At 41.8% G+C, this 15,557-nt stretch overlaps 1 protein-coding gene across 2 annotated transcripts in view; it reads right to left on the minus strand.

Annotated features, from left to right (window-relative positions):
• Positions 1–1,588: 1,588 nt before the first annotated feature.
• Positions 1,589–15,557, minus strand: part of METTL25 (methyltransferase like 25) — a gene marked incomplete at its 5' end in the record, with an annotated part of 49,464 nt that continues 35,495 nt past the window's right edge. For both annotated transcript variants that reach the window (XM_079991834.1, XM_079991833.1), the window contains 3 exons: positions 1,589–1,874; positions 4,173–4,244; positions 5,136–5,210. In XM_079991834.1, the coding sequence (XP_079847960.1) occupies positions 1,770–1,874; positions 4,173–4,244; positions 5,136–5,210 (252 nt within the window). In that variant the 3' untranslated portion in view covers positions 1,589–1,769. The remainder of the gene's footprint in view (positions 1,875–4,172; positions 4,245–5,135; positions 5,211–15,557) is intronic.

The following is a 15,557-nucleotide window of genomic DNA, read 5'->3' on the forward strand; positions in this document are numbered from 1 at the left end:
AAATATTTTCACAACAGGCTAAGCTGAATGAGGTTAGTCACAGTCAGTTCTGCCATGGTAAGACAGATGAGATGGGCAGAACCTTCCTCCCCGTAAGGGCAAAAGGACACTGAAGATGTTCAAGAGGACAGCTAAGATACAGGAAATCTGGGACTGGAGAGCTTTATGTTTTGATTAAAAAATTAAAAGCAGTCGCAGAGGGATCTAAAATAAATTGGGGGCAGTGGCACTATGGGAGGAGGCATTTGTTTCTTACCGGCTTAAAAAACAAACGAACTAAAATCCCCCATATGAAGATGCAAATAATAAGAGGGGGCAGGAGGCGATTTAGATCTCATTTTCCATACATTTAGTCTTTATCAAATTTATTTAATAACTGCCCTACAATATGCAGCAGAGATACAGGGCATTACATAGACCAAACTCAATGATGGGGGGGGGGGAGGAGTTCCAGGTATGCAAACACAGAAAAGACAAAGAAAATTACACTGCCCAGAAGGTTTTAAATGCTGCAGGGAGCCCTCTATTATTATTGCTCTCACTCGCATAACTAATAAAACAGAACCAGTCCACCAAAAAAAAGTTTTTGTGTTTCATTTTCAATGAGTGCAATCTGCCAAGCTTGGCTAACTCAACTGTCCAGGGTTGCTCCTTCTGGGTCCTTCCAGACTCTAGCCATTACTGATATGGCTGTCATTACCAGAAAGGCAATTAAAGGTTCAAAGTGCAAGTCAGCATTCTCATCTTAGAAGAGATTCAAAAGTGTCAGATCAGAGGATTTAACAATGCGCTCGCTCTCCAGTTATTTTATCTATTTTGGAGGAAACACGGTCCCAAAATTTGTTAACCTTGCTGCAGGTCCACCACATATGTCAGAAGGTTCTTGTATCCTTGCACCTCCCTTCCCCAACAAAGGGTGGAATAGGGAAAGCTGATGTGTGTCAGAGAGATGTGATGTACCATTTCTGTTAATATTTCAACACCAGTTCTCTTGTGGAAGCAGAGATGGATTTAAAAGGGAATTTCCCCCACGTAGAGTTCCAACAGTCATTGCCAATACTGATGTTACAATCTAGTTTCCACGCCCCACCCCCATCCATCCACTGTGCTCATATCCTTATTAATAAGCAACTTGTGAATTTTGGATACCAAACTCTTGTGATCACCATCCAGAATGTTAAGAGAAATTCAAAAGATTCTGATCTCACAAGGCATGTTCCTTAACATGCAGTTGCCACATAAAGTTACCAACCTGATGCCAGGGTAGACAGGCGACCTTTGAGTCCCTGAACTAATTTTTCCACATGTGTTTGGCCAGTGGGGGAACGTCAGGAATGAAGTCTTTAAGCCTGCAGAGTCCAAACTGCTCAAATTCTTTCACATTGTCTATCTTCAGAAAAAAAAAATCAGGATGGAAGTATAAAGGGATTAGCGGATAAATGATCTAAAAAGTTTTAAAGTGGGATATATGATAATGGACCTCTCTCTTCTACCCCTTGCTCGGCTTATTTTTCATGAAAATTTTACAATCCTGTTGTACTATCCACATAAGGCAAAGGTAAAATTTCACACTTCATGTTGCAGGTACTTGATGGTATACAAAGGATAGTTTATTTTTGTTTTTCTTGTACATATTTCCTGATTTATAAAACATTAAAACTTTAAAAAGAAGCCATTAACAGAACAGTTGATAACAGAAGAGTAAGTGTAAAAAGAAACTTTTGTGTTTAAAGTACAATAGCAGTATCAGTTCCCAGAATTAGATCAATTTACTTGCATGTGAAAGTCTGTTTCTTCAGAGCCACAACTGCATAGCATCTGGGGGATTTTATGGGATCGAATAATTTTACCAGTCCAGACCAGGCAATGTTGTCCTGTAAAACAATACTTGATCAGAGTACATCAGAAAGACATTTGACTTGAAAGCTCAGATACGGCAATATGTTTTTTCCCTAAAAAAATAAAAATTACCTAACAAATTCTGTAACACAAAGTGTGTCTAACATTCATCCTCCAGTGTTGTTTGCTTGAAGTTTCACTGCTGCCAATTACAATTTCAAAAGCTATCGTTTTGAAAGGAGGCTGTTTTATTGCTCTTAGTTATTTTCTTGTGAATTTGCTACTAAAACTACACGGAGCTCTTAGTTCATCGGATTCTATCCACTAGCCCAAGAGCCCAGCAGCTGTCTTAAGAAGCGGAGGCAGAACTCTTTCCCCATGCTCCGCCTCACACGAGCTCCTTCAAGCTGATATTATGAGCTGCCCTCTGTCAACATGTGCAGGAGACTGCACTGTGGCAACAGTGTAAGTTAATAGAACTTCTTATCTAAACAAGGTAGGCAGGTGAGACGAGAAGTGTCTTCATTAACGTGCCTTCATCACTTTGGGTTGCTTTTTCTTCCGACACAAAGTCAAACTATCTTATACCAACTTTTGCTATGTCAGCTGTATGGCAGGGCTGGCCAAAGGCAGATTGGGGAGGTATCCTTAAAGGGCAGCACATTTGTCAATTATTTGTTTTATTTTTTATATGTATTATGCTCAGGAGGCATCATTTGGCTTTGCAGCCTCAGGCACCAAAATCTCTTGTGCTGCCACTGGCATAAGTACAATAATAACTAACGCTAGCAGAACGGCACAGAAAAGCAATGCTAGATATGCTAGCAGCATGGGCATAAATCTCATTCAACAGTAAATTTAGCCAAGTTAAGTCAGTGATGAATGCTACTGAACTGATTTCCCTTTTTTCTTGTGAATTCAGAATACTACTGTGCAGATCACTAGAGGTCTATGAAGTAATAACCTCACATCATGTGAAGTTTCTGACTTCCAGCCCCACTTGCGCAGTGCTTTTGAAATCCATATTTTGGTTTTTGAAATCCAGGGGAAGAAGGAGTGCTGTTTTATGTGCACCTGCTGAAGGGGGGCTCGTGGAACTGAAGCTTTCATAATTTAAAACTAGCTGGCATTTGTAAAAAGAAAAAAAAAAGTTACATAGTTATTTAAATATTTCAACAGTTCCTCTAAAAATAACCGGTAAGAACAAAAGCACACATTTATTATAAATCAATTGTTCGAGTGCTGCACTGCAGACAAAATAAAACTCCCTTAGGATAAATCTTTTCTATGATTCTGTGATTCTCTAAAGGATTTAAAATTGTGGAGGAAAAGCAGAGCAGCTCAATGGATGTGCTTGTAAAAGCAAAGAAGAAGAAAAGTTAGGTATCGATTCAATGATTCATTATTTGTGAAAGGTCAGATATTCTGCAGAAATTTCACTGCACGTTATCAGTGCCAGCCCCACTCACATGCATGCAGTTTGCTCCTTGGGTGAAAGGATGGAAAAAACATAAGACAACTCTCCTACTTAAATCACTATGTACAAATTTAAGCGCAGCTTGTTCACCACCAGCCTTTCTAAGAAGAAGTGATTTCTCATTACCGAGATGATGAAAATCACCCCCTTTATTTCTAGTACTGACACAACGGTCCATTTCATACATTTGGCAATCTCTGGAATAGTACGCAAGTGAGATCATGTGAGTGTGGTGATTCCAGCGCTTGCATGAGAGCGGATGAATATGTGAAATGGTCTGCAAGTAGGAAGCTTAAAACATATCCTTTACCAAGATTACAGCTGATTAGAGGACGTTTTTGTCCAAGGGTACAGACTCCAGCTTTCTTAGGTAGCAAAATGTGAATTGAAATTGCTGGTAGTCCATATCAATAACTTGATTCTGGATTAGTTAACATGTTACTTGAACAGCTAGGGATGAACCATGTTGCTGAAGGTACCATGCATCACAAACACATACCTGTTGGAAACAGCTCTGGTTGCATATTAAATAAAGGTGTTACCTTAATATTAAGATCATGCAGAAAACAGCAGGATATGCAAAGTCAAAATGGTTTGAGCACTTCAACTACTAACCGTGAAAATATCTGTTTAGGCAATGTTGTTTCTTTATTACTGGTAATTTACCATGCAATTAAAAGAACATAAAAACTTTACTGCAACAGATTTCCCAAAGTAAAAACATCTGCGGCACAACATTGGGAGTGATGGATTGGACACTTAAAACTTTTCCAAATCTGTGAAAATCATGCATGCTACTGTTGTTCTCTTAATACGAAAAAGTATTATTCTGCTGTGTCACGTTGCTAAGAATTACCTGTTCTTTGAGGTAGCAGAGACGATCTAGAAGAATCAGCACCTCAATACAAGGTCCCAGAACAACTTTCAACTGAAAGAAACATTTAGCCACAGGAGAGAAATATAATTCCATTACCGCAAACAAGCAATGTCCCTCCAATACAGTTTCCATGTTGTTTTGTTGTTTGGTGCTACATTTCATGAAATTATTATATATTTCATCTCATTATTTTACAGGGCTTAATTATGAACTTCAAAGGTACTGGGCTAGTAGTTTTTCACTCAGGCTGACAAGGAGGTACCTTTAGTAAGACAGAATTTGTCCATGACAGGGGGCTAATCATTCAATAATTTGTTATACAAATTATGTTAGTTACATATATATAATTAGCTACAGTCTTTTTTCTCATGATAGGTTACCAAAATGGCCCTTGGCATTGATCCTGTACTACCAGACTCTTCAACTCTTTCCCATCAAAACAATTAAGGAAGGTGGGCACTGCCAAAGAAACAGTACAACTGCAACCTTGCCAAGTCTACCCTATTGGGCATCTTCAGAAAATCAGTGCAATAAAGATCAAAGTCTGTGAAATGCAATAGGCATGGCATCTATTATCAAGTAGCTTTGAGGTATAACTCAGCATGCAAAGCACATTGCAAGTGGCAGAAATCTTGTTAAAAGGGAATCAACAATGAAATGTATTAAAAGGAACGAACAGAGACCAATGTGGGTTCAAAAGGAGCCCAACTTTTTTTTTACATTTATTATACTTGAAAAAGAATCTCCATATGTTCTCATTATTCTACTGACACCTAATATAATTTTGGAAGAGAATATGCTCCCAGTTAAGGGTTGGTTTTTTCTTCCTGTAGAGAATATATCACAATATAAACTGATCCACCCCATCGTAAAAGTTTAACACAACCCAACTGTGGCCTAACATAAACATACAAAACAACTTTTCTGAAACTGTGATTTTACCATATTAAAAGCTTCCAGCTCATTCATTCTGTGCTTGTATTTTTCAAAGTACTCCATTATGAGGCTGTCTGAAATCTGCAATAACAGGAAAATTGATGATGGCAATTAAAACCTACCTGAGGCAGATACTAAAATTATTTTCTCTAATTAAAAATACTTGAAACCCAACAGAAATTTCATTTTACAATCAATAATTTCCCAACTTACTATAATGACTTTGCAGGACTAATTTTTCACTCCCGAAATTGTTTATGTCTCTTACCTGTGTTATTGCTCTACAGCAAAATTATACTTTTTTTTAAAAAAAGGGGGGGGATAAAATCACTCTACGCATGCCACCCTAAGCACATATATACTAGAAAGAAAGACCTGTTGAATTAAGTGGGACATAAATTCAGAGTTAACATGTTTGGTATTGCATTGTAAGGCTGGCGTACCTAGGTTTCAGGAAGCAGGCTGCTATCCGCAAGCCTAGGGAGCCCGGTGGGAAGTCGCGCCGGGCTCCCCAGGCTTGCAGATATCTGCCCGAAGCCCAGGGTGCGCTCCGCTGCGCTCCCCAGGTTTCGAGCAGGCTGCTGTCCGCAAGCCTTGACATAAATTCAGAGTTAACATGTTTGGTATTGCATTGTAAGGCTGGTGCTCTCTACTGGAAGTGGAGACAATGTTCCTAGATCCTTTGCAAACAATATGGGGTAGCCATTCTACATTTGAGGAAGCATTCTTAAAACAGGCATCAGAATATGAAATACTGAATCTCTTAAAAAACAAGGCTATGCTCCTTGAAATGTAGGGCATTTTGGTAAAAGAGGCAACATTCTAGAATGTTTCAAAGTAGCTAAAATACTTTGAAACAGGAAAATCATCTGGCATGGGTGCATCATATGGATGCCCTTTGTGCTATGCAACCATAGGGAATAAGCACATCATCCTACTTTTCTACTTGGTCTCTGTATTTTAAATATCAGAGCCGTGTGGGGTGCAACCACACAAACAGCAACTACAGTATACAGGGAAGGTTGTCCAAGACTTGGTCCTCAGATTCCACAGCCAATGACCTGCATTCACATTCTGGTTCCAACCATGTCCATAATTGCATGTATGGTTTCAGCCCAAATATGCTACAAGCCACCAACAAAAGCCAGGGAAACAAACAGCTTAGGTAAGTCAGAGAATATAGCTTCTGTATGTAAGAGAGTGAATAGAGGAGAAGAGGAAGGATAAATACCACCGAGAGCAGCTTCTAGAAATTTTAGCAACATTATGAGTAAAAGGGAATGCATAGGTTGTAGCCCATTGTTAAACTTCTCAGGCATCTTCTACTGCAAACAAATCAAATAAACTGATTCAAAACTTGCTTTTATTGAATTATGTTATTCCACAAGAGGAAGATTAAAAGCTTGGAAGAAGGTTGAGAACTCTGAGTTCAAGCCAAGAGTGCACTTCTATGAATGTAAGTAACGCTTTGTGAAAGGGGCTTGGATCTGGCAGAAGTTTCTGCAGGCAGAAGTGTCTGTAGGTCATTTTTTCCAATTCCCCCTGCCCCCTGCCGATCTTATTTCACTTCTCACACACTTTGGAAGGTCCAAAGTGTCTCTAGAGCATATTTTCAGGGGGGGTGGGAGAAGATAAGCTGCCCATGAAGGCCTTGGAGAAAGGGGGTGAAGGTGCATGAAGTTACTGTATTTGCGGCCCAATTTAAAATCTCGTTTTAAGTGCAGAAATGTATTTCATCATAAGGGAAGTTAGAGTAAAAAGTGGGCAGGGGTTCAACCCAGAAGACTGATGTATACTATCCCCACTAAGATGTAGCAGCTAAAGTATGCTTGGCTGTTATGAATAGGCTAGAGGTTTATGCCTTACTTTTTCTGCCTCCCCTCTTAGTTTGCAAAAACCATTTTGTCCCCAAACCAAAACTGTAAACTGGGCTTTCAATGCTGATGTTGAAACAAACCATAGTTTTCACAATCCATGATGCCTAAATGAGACATCTGTTTAAACCAGGGATGGAGAAAAGAAGTGCAGCAATTCGAATCCTATTCTTGATGGCCAAACCACAATTTACTTATGTCTGAACTGACTCATAGGAAATCCAAGAAAGCTTCTCATGCCCTACATGTGAAGGAGATATGAAGAGATCTAAATGAGTCAAAAGAAGACTATTCTATGCCGATCCCTAAATTACAGCATCTTTAGAATAAAAACAGGAGGTACGAACTAAAAATTACCTTGCATCCTGCCACGCAAATGCTCACATAAAAGGAGAGATCAGCTCACTATGACAGCAGTGGAATGCCTCAAATGAAATGTCATATATTCAATTCTTAATGCTTATGTGCCACAGACTGGTTCCTTCTTCTCCAACACCTTGTTGGTGCTGGGGCTTTTCGGTTTGCATATTTTAAAGTGAAGTCTGTAGTTTGCCAGCTGATTCTTGTAAATACTACAGCTGTTAAAACTCCTTATCAGATTAAACTGGAATTTGGCACCGGCAGTACACAGATTATATGTTGGTTTATATTTAAACGACAGCCATCCTTGAAATACTGCATTAATATATGTGCTTTATACAGTTTTAACAGCAACCTTTCATAATCCCGTTTTGACAGCAGGACTATATCTTCCTTTCCACAATTGGCTGGTAAATGTTCTTGCTGAAATGTTTGTTACAATTTAAGATTCGGATGACCTATTTGCATTATAACTCAAGTTAATAAGGAATGGCAAACCAAACCCCTCAACAGCTTCGAAACTAAACACACCCACACACTAAGGTGGTACGTTTACTTGAGAATAGGTTCCACTGAACTTGGTGAGACTCCTGAATAAATAATGCGGAAGATTGAAATTGCATGTACCAAAGAGAGATCTCACCAAAACAAATGGCACCTATCAAATCTACAAAGCTTCTTTCTGGTTGTTCAGTTCTGGATACATGAACAAAGAACTCTGAACTCCTTGACACTGAAGTAAACGAGACAACCTCTGGTTGGGATGAACAACTAGATCAACACAATGTGCCTAATGAAGGCACCTGCTACTTCTCCAAGCAAGGAGATAATGGGAGAAGGGCAATCCCCCCACATTCCTCGCCTTGCTTGCGTGCTCAGGCTTGTAATTTAATGTCCCAAGAGCTTCTGGGGCTCACTTGACAGCTTCTTTGCTGTCATGAAGAATGAGGTTCTCAAGGAAAGAGGGTGTCACTCCAAGAAAAAGAAAAGCGATGCCTGAAGGCTGACTCATTCCTTGGGGGACTAACTGATATCCTCTCACACTGAGGACACACCTCCAGGGATTGGGGGGGGGGTGTCTTAGTAGTGCGTGATTCACTCCTTCGAAGCGCAAAGAGATGTTTGACAGGTGTCTGGGCTGCATGCTAACTAGCCTGCCTGGTGTGGAGGTTGCCAATGCTTTGACTAGACAGCCTGGTAGGATGAGTAAACAACAGTGGTGAAATTCCTGGAAACAAAATGGAGTTTTCTACATAGGAAAACCAGGAACCGCAAGCCAGCTTTTGGTGAGATGCTTTCTGTTTCACAAGTGGGGCCAGCTAGGTAGGCTGAGTTGAGAGGTCTCATGCGTGGTTTATACAGAGGTACGCAGATAAGGGATGTGGATTCTTAGTCCCTGGGGGGTGTTTTGTGACAAGTCAGCTCTTCAAATAGCGATAAGCTCTCCTCAAACCAGAGCAGAACCACACTGATGGTAAAGGGACCCCTGACAATTAAGTCCATTCGCAAACGACTCTGGGGTTGCGGCGCTCATCTCGCTTTACAGGCCGAGGGAGCCAGCGTTCGTCCGCTTCTGCAGACAGTTTTTCCAGGTCATATGGCCCGCATGACTAAGCCGCTTCTGGCGAAACCAGAGCAGCACACAGAAACGCCATTTACCTTCCTGCTGGAGCGGTACCTATTTATCTACTTGCACTTTGCTGTGCTTTTGAACTGCTAGGTTGGCACTGATGGTACTTAACATCAAAAAGGTTGCAGAGCAGCTTTTAAAATTAACCCTTGGGGTGCAGCTGTTTGAAGTTGGAAAGCATCCAGTTCATCAGGACAAATTATCTCGAGTGAGGCTGTAACAACTTCTCCTCCGTGAACCCTCCTGGATTACAAACCTTTTATAGCCTTTTATAGCTTTTTATAGCCGTTTTTATAACCGTTTTTATTAGACTTTTAACTATTTTACCTCTGTTAGAAGTTTTAACCATTCTATCTCTACTGTTGGCCAATTAACAAGGATATTCAAACCTTCTGCTGAGAAAGCCTGCTGCTGATTAGAAACGCCGCCTTGAAGACTGGGTATGCTGAGCAGTGGAGGAGGAGTAGCAGAGGAGTTGTGTCCACAAAAGATAAGTTCTCTTTTTATCTCCGTTTACCTCTACTTTTAACCTCCGTAGTCAGTGAGACAGTGACAAATGGGTCATGGCAAGCGACCAAGATCTGCTGAGAAAGGTTGACAGACTCTGGGGTTGTGCTCAGTGAACAATCTCTCCCTTTCATCTCCCCATACACCTCCTAGAACTGGGACTGGGAAGGAAAAACTCAAGGCCTATTTTTATCCAAAAGAGGTTCGGCAGCCGCCCTATCTTCACGAAGCTGGTAATTAGCAGACGGGGAGGTCAGCTACTGGAAGGACGCCGAGCTTTTTATCGATAAAAAGGGAGGAATTGAAGTAGGTACAACCCCAAGAAACACAAGGCAAGTTCAACTCGATAATTACTTAACTGGCTACGCCGTGAGGCTGTTGAATGAGAGAGAAAGTCCTAGTTGAACTCTAAAAGAAACAAGTTATAGTATGAAAGCCTAGGACTAGTACTATTTTCTAACATTTTAAATAACTGATACCTCACAAGCTCCGATGTAAATTGCTGGAGAAACTAACAAGTAAATTGCTGGTAACAAGTAAATTGCTGGAGAAACTAACAAGTTGGAGAGGTTGGAGAGGTTTAGGAGGCAACGTCCACAAATCGGCATTTCTGCTATTGCTTACTCCAGCTTAGAACAAAAAGATAAGTTACCGTCAAGCAAGCAACCCCTACCATATATCCATATATACCCATATACCCACTATGGTCCTCACCAGGAAAAAATACAAGGACCAAGGAATCTTGCCTAATTCACCACAGAGCCCGATGGAGCGTCGAAGGAGACAAAGTAAAATTACCAGCTACTTTCCTCAAAAAGACGCGAGTAAGAGAACTCAGAACGAGAGTATTCTAGATGTAGCTATGCCTTTGCCACTCACAGTGTTGGATTGGTCAACACAGCTAAAGGATTTGCAGACAAACAACAAGTGGACAAACCATCCAACAAATTTGGCCCAAGAACTCGCCATAGCAGAGAATGCTACAAAGGCTAATACAGCCAACACACCTGATGCTAATCCTTATTTGTCACCGCTGGAACTTGGAAGTAACCTTTCAACCCATTGGTTGAAAGCCAACGACAGCGGAACAGAAATGCGGGGTGATTATCTTCAGGAGCAGATATACCAGATTTCTACGGATCTCCTTAACGTCAAAAAATTTTTAGCGATAACAAACGGGCTTCTCCTGACCCTAGTGGATAATTTCAAACAACATGTGAGCGCTTCAGTCCAGAATACAAATCCCCTAGCCAGCTCGGATCCACCACTCCCCAGCAAATCCCGGAGGAAAAAAGCTGAGCCTAAGATGAAGAAAAGCAAAAATATAAAAAATCTAAGGCGGCTTAAGACAACTCACCGTACCTGCAAAAAATATTGGCAGAAGCTCTTTAACCTTCTTCCATCCCTTTCTACAAGTGGAACAAACAAATCCAACTCAAGTGCTATCAAAGAAACACGTAAAGTAGATACACCCACAAAAGAATTTAAACCAAGTTTTGAAGAATCAACACCGAGCGGGGACAAAGGAACTAATCCATCTACAGTTATACCGCCCCAGAGTCCTCTTATGGCCAGCACAGAATCTGTAGACAGAGGTGAGCTGGCGACCCAAACTATTGAGGGGAACCACTCCTCTCAAGCTCGACAGATGCTGTGGCCCAAAAGAGAATGGAGTTTAGTCCTAATCCCACAAAAGCTTGTCTTTGCTAATTACCCTAAACCGCCTAGATTTTATGCAGGGTCGGACCGTATAGACCACTTTTTGTCCATTATAAGAGGCATTTTACCGGGGATAGTAAAAGCAACTGACATAGCCGCTATAGAGTATCTACATCAAGATGACTGCTCGGTACGAGCACTGATTACCTTTTTAGATCATAATCTGGCCAGCCTTATTTTTAGAGCTAAAAACCTATTCAAAAAAGAAAGAATAGTCCTATTAAGAATATTTGAAAACAGAGCACCTTTAACCTCTCTGATGGGGACCAAGGGCATAGGATTGGAAGTTCACAAAAGGGAAAAAACCAACTACCAAAACCATCAAAACAGAAAGCATAAGTTCCAGCAGGATCATCTCCTTCAAACAGTATCAAATGATAAAAAGGAAGCTCCACATCCAACTGGCATTTGGCCTCCCACGTGTGATAGTGAGGACTCCTTTTTGGAGGAAGAACTCTCGCTGATAAAGCGATTCTGGTCACTGCATCCACCAGCTCAAACTGAGATCCTGAAAAGACTTGATTTACTTCGAAGCAGACTAGAAAAAAAGGATGACCAAGGTGAGACAATGAAGGACCTTTATGTGCAGCCCATATCTCCCAAATGTCTAGTGGATAAGAAGACAGTGGGAGGCACCTTTAAATGCGTAGACGTGGAACTACAATCTGAGCCCCCTGTGATGTACAATAAAGTAAGACCAAATCAAGGTGTGAAATCTCAAAGCTCCTGGCACAGCTATCTTAAATTGTCTCCGAATGAATTAGCTTCCCCCCCAACTCCAAAATCTAGCCCCAAATCACCAAGAAGAGAGGACCACTACACTCTCTCCAAGCAGTCATCCTCGAAAAGAGCCAACGGGTGTGTTTTTTTAGACACCAAAGAATTGCTGGACGTGGTGGTGACATAGACCCAGCTCCCCGAAGGGCCCGGGGCCTAAAAGTGCTGTCTTGGAATATCGCGGGTTGGCACGCCAAGAAAAACACTCAACAATTTTTGTGCTACCTTAAGCAATTTGACATCATCCTCTTTCAGGAGACATGGCAGAATGACCCTATATTTCTCAATGGGTATAACTGCCACTACCTGCCTGCCTCTCCATCTCTAAGGGGCGGCAGATCTAGTGGTGGCCTAGCTTGCTTCATTTCCACGGAGCTGGCGCACTCTCTAACAGCCCTACCCAGCTGCAATTCTTTAGCAACAGCCGCTCTACTTAGCTTCAAGAGAACTACTCTTTTGCTGGTCAATGTTTATATCCCCCCAGGCCAAAAAAACTCCGTGGTCAAGGCTATATGGGCTGAGCTAGAGGCGTTTTTAGAGCCTCTCGAATCTACTTACCCGTCTGCCCTGACTATTGTGTGTGGAGACTTTAATGCTCGCATAGGAACAGATGACAACAGTCTATACACTCACTTCAACCTATTTATGGACCCTGAAGAACTGACGGATATTGGTGCGACACGACTGTCCAAAGATAGCAGAAGTAATTTTTCAGGTCTCTGCTTAGTGCAGGCTGCCAGACGGAGGGAACTGCTGATATTAAACGGCAACATAGAGGGGGATCGCCCCGGGGAATATACCCATTTCTCCAAGGCTGGGGGAAGCGTTATAGATTATATTCTAATCTCAAGATTTGCTCACAGCTTTGTAAGGAAGTTCCTAGTGGGCCACAATACTCTGAGTGATCACCTACCTCTAATTTTAGAGCTTGCAGGTCGGCCTTTTGACTATTCGATTGCCGAGCCACAATATATACCCTCTGTAAATTTGGGTATACCTGCTCCCAAAAGACTCAAATGGTCCCCAATACTGAATGAAAACCTAACCCTCCTTCTTCAGTCAGTGGAGTTAAAGCTTATTCGCTCCGCTATTGTGTCAGGCAATTCAGTAGATGTGATTATGGAACGCTTTAAATTACTTTTGGAAAGACTGAAATCCCATTTAACAACAGTGATACATAGCGCCGCTACAAAAAGGGCAAAGGACGGAGCTAGCTGGTTTGACCTGGAGTCCAGGCAAACAAGGAGACAAATGAGAACTGCCTACCAGAGATATAGGAAATCAGGGACTGCCCCCCTACTTAATGCTTATATTGATCTGAGACGGTTTTACAAACAATTACTAAGGAGAAAGAAACTGGAAGCTGAAAGAGCCGCATGGCACAGTTTGGTTAAGGCATCACACGAGAAAGATACCACTTGCTTTTGGCGAACCATATCTGGTCTACTGGACCAGGAGCGTACTAATTCCATCTGTACAGTGGAACCAATGGAGTGGTTGCGCCATTTTCAATCTGTGTTCTATGACCAGGAAGCCCAACATTACAAATTATGTATTCAATTGGAGGACCTACCTCACTGGCCACCAGTAACTGTTAAGGAAGTTGAGAACTTAATCGCACAATTAAAGAACAACAAGGCCCCAGGGATTGATTACATCCCTGCCGAACTTCTGAAGTCCAACATTGGCTGGTGGGCCCCCCTGCTGGCGTCTCTATTTTCTTGGATCGACTCAACGGGTTTACTTCCAGATGGTTGGACTGAGGCAATAGTTATTCCAATCTACAAAAAAGGACCTACGCCAGACCCGGCGAGCTATAGACCAATCAGCCTTCTGCCTATACCCAGCAAACTATATGCCAAACATCTTTATATTAAGCTAACTAGCTGGCTGGAAACTGAAGCTATTCTAGCGGAAGAGCAAGCGGGTTTCAGGCAAGGCAGATCCACCATAGACCACTGCTTCACCCTAGCCTATTTAATTGATAAATATGCCAAAAAATCCCGCGGGGTGCTATATGCAGCCTTTATCGATCTAAAGGCTGCCTTCGATTCAATTCCACGTGCAAGACTCTGGGATAAATTGAGCACATCAAGTATAGACAAAAGACTATTATTCCTGATCAGCTGTCTATATAAAGACACGGTGCTGCATGTAAGAACTTCGTTAAATGGCCATCTTATAGGACCAGTTCCTGTCAGCAAGGGGGTCAAGCAAGGTTGCATCCTGGCCCCAGTTCTATTTAACTTTTACATCAATGATATGGTTAACTGTTTGTCATCTCCGGACTTCCACGCCCCCAAACTGGCTGACAAATCAATATCAGTACTTTTGTATGCTGATGATGCGATACTCCTATCTCGAACAAGAATAGGCTTAAATAGGCTCATAGGTGAATTTTCAGCATACTGTAGGAGAGAGCAACTGGCAATAAACTATCAGAAAACCAAAATTATGGTTTTTGCAAGGAAACACAGACAGTACAGCTGGAGGATGGATAACCAGACAATTGAACAGGTTAAAGCCTTCAAATATCTGGGTATCGTGTTCCAGTCGACCGGGTCCTGGGATGTCCATCAAAAATGTGCCAAAGAAAAAGCAGCTCAAAGTATTAAGATGCTGTCCCGCTTCTTTTACACAAAGGGGGGCAGATACATCCCAGCAGCCCTTGAAGTTTTTCAAGCAAAACCTTTGGCGCAGTTACTGTATGGGGCACAAATCTGGACGGGGAACCACTGCTCCAGTCTTGAAACTGTTCAGTCTAAATTTCTAAGGCAGATATTCGGCGTCCCCCCCTGTGTTCCAAACGCAGCATTACGACTCGAGGCCTGCCTTCCATCTGTAGAAACTCAGACTTGGCAAAGAACATTCAACTACTGGCTTCGTCTTAATCTAAACCCACCTGGTCTACTGCCTCTAGTAATGCAAGATTCTCACAAAAGCAAGTGGTTCAAAACTGTGCATCAAAAACTCCTTACATGCGGTTTGCATTCACAGTCCCTACTATCAATGGGCCTCATTAAAGCAAAGAGTCTAATTGGCCAGCGCCTGAAAGACATTGAACGGCAAAACAACCTGACCATCTTAAAGAAACTGTGCCCATGGTATACCTACTTTCCCCCTTCTCATTTTGACTCCCCAGCCTCATATTTGTCTAAATTAACCATCCCAAAATACAGACGTGCCTTTACATTGGCTAGATGGGATGTTCTTCCTTCTGCCGTACTCGAAGGTCGTTACCAAAAGACTCCATTTGAAAAACGACTCTGCCCATGTGGAGATGGTAACACGGAAACAGTGTCCCATGTCCTTCTATCTTGCCCTATTTACAAAGACCTAAGGAATGAGATTATTACTCCACTTATTCTCTCCAACCCCGGCCGTTCACCAGACATTACACTGTATCTTCTCTTATCTGATACGGATAGTCAGATAACAGAGAAGGTCGCGAGGTACATCGAGAGAGCTGTGAAATTGAGGGCCACCATCTGAGTGACAGACTTGTTCATCTGACGGACCCCCTTTTGCCTGTTCTTTTCTTCTTTTTATTCTTATTTTTAT

This window comes from Podarcis cretensis (assembly GCF_951804945.1).
Source record: "Podarcis cretensis genome assembly, chromosome: 10".
Lineage (NCBI taxonomy): Eukaryota > Metazoa > Chordata > Lepidosauria > Squamata > Lacertidae > Podarcis > Podarcis cretensis.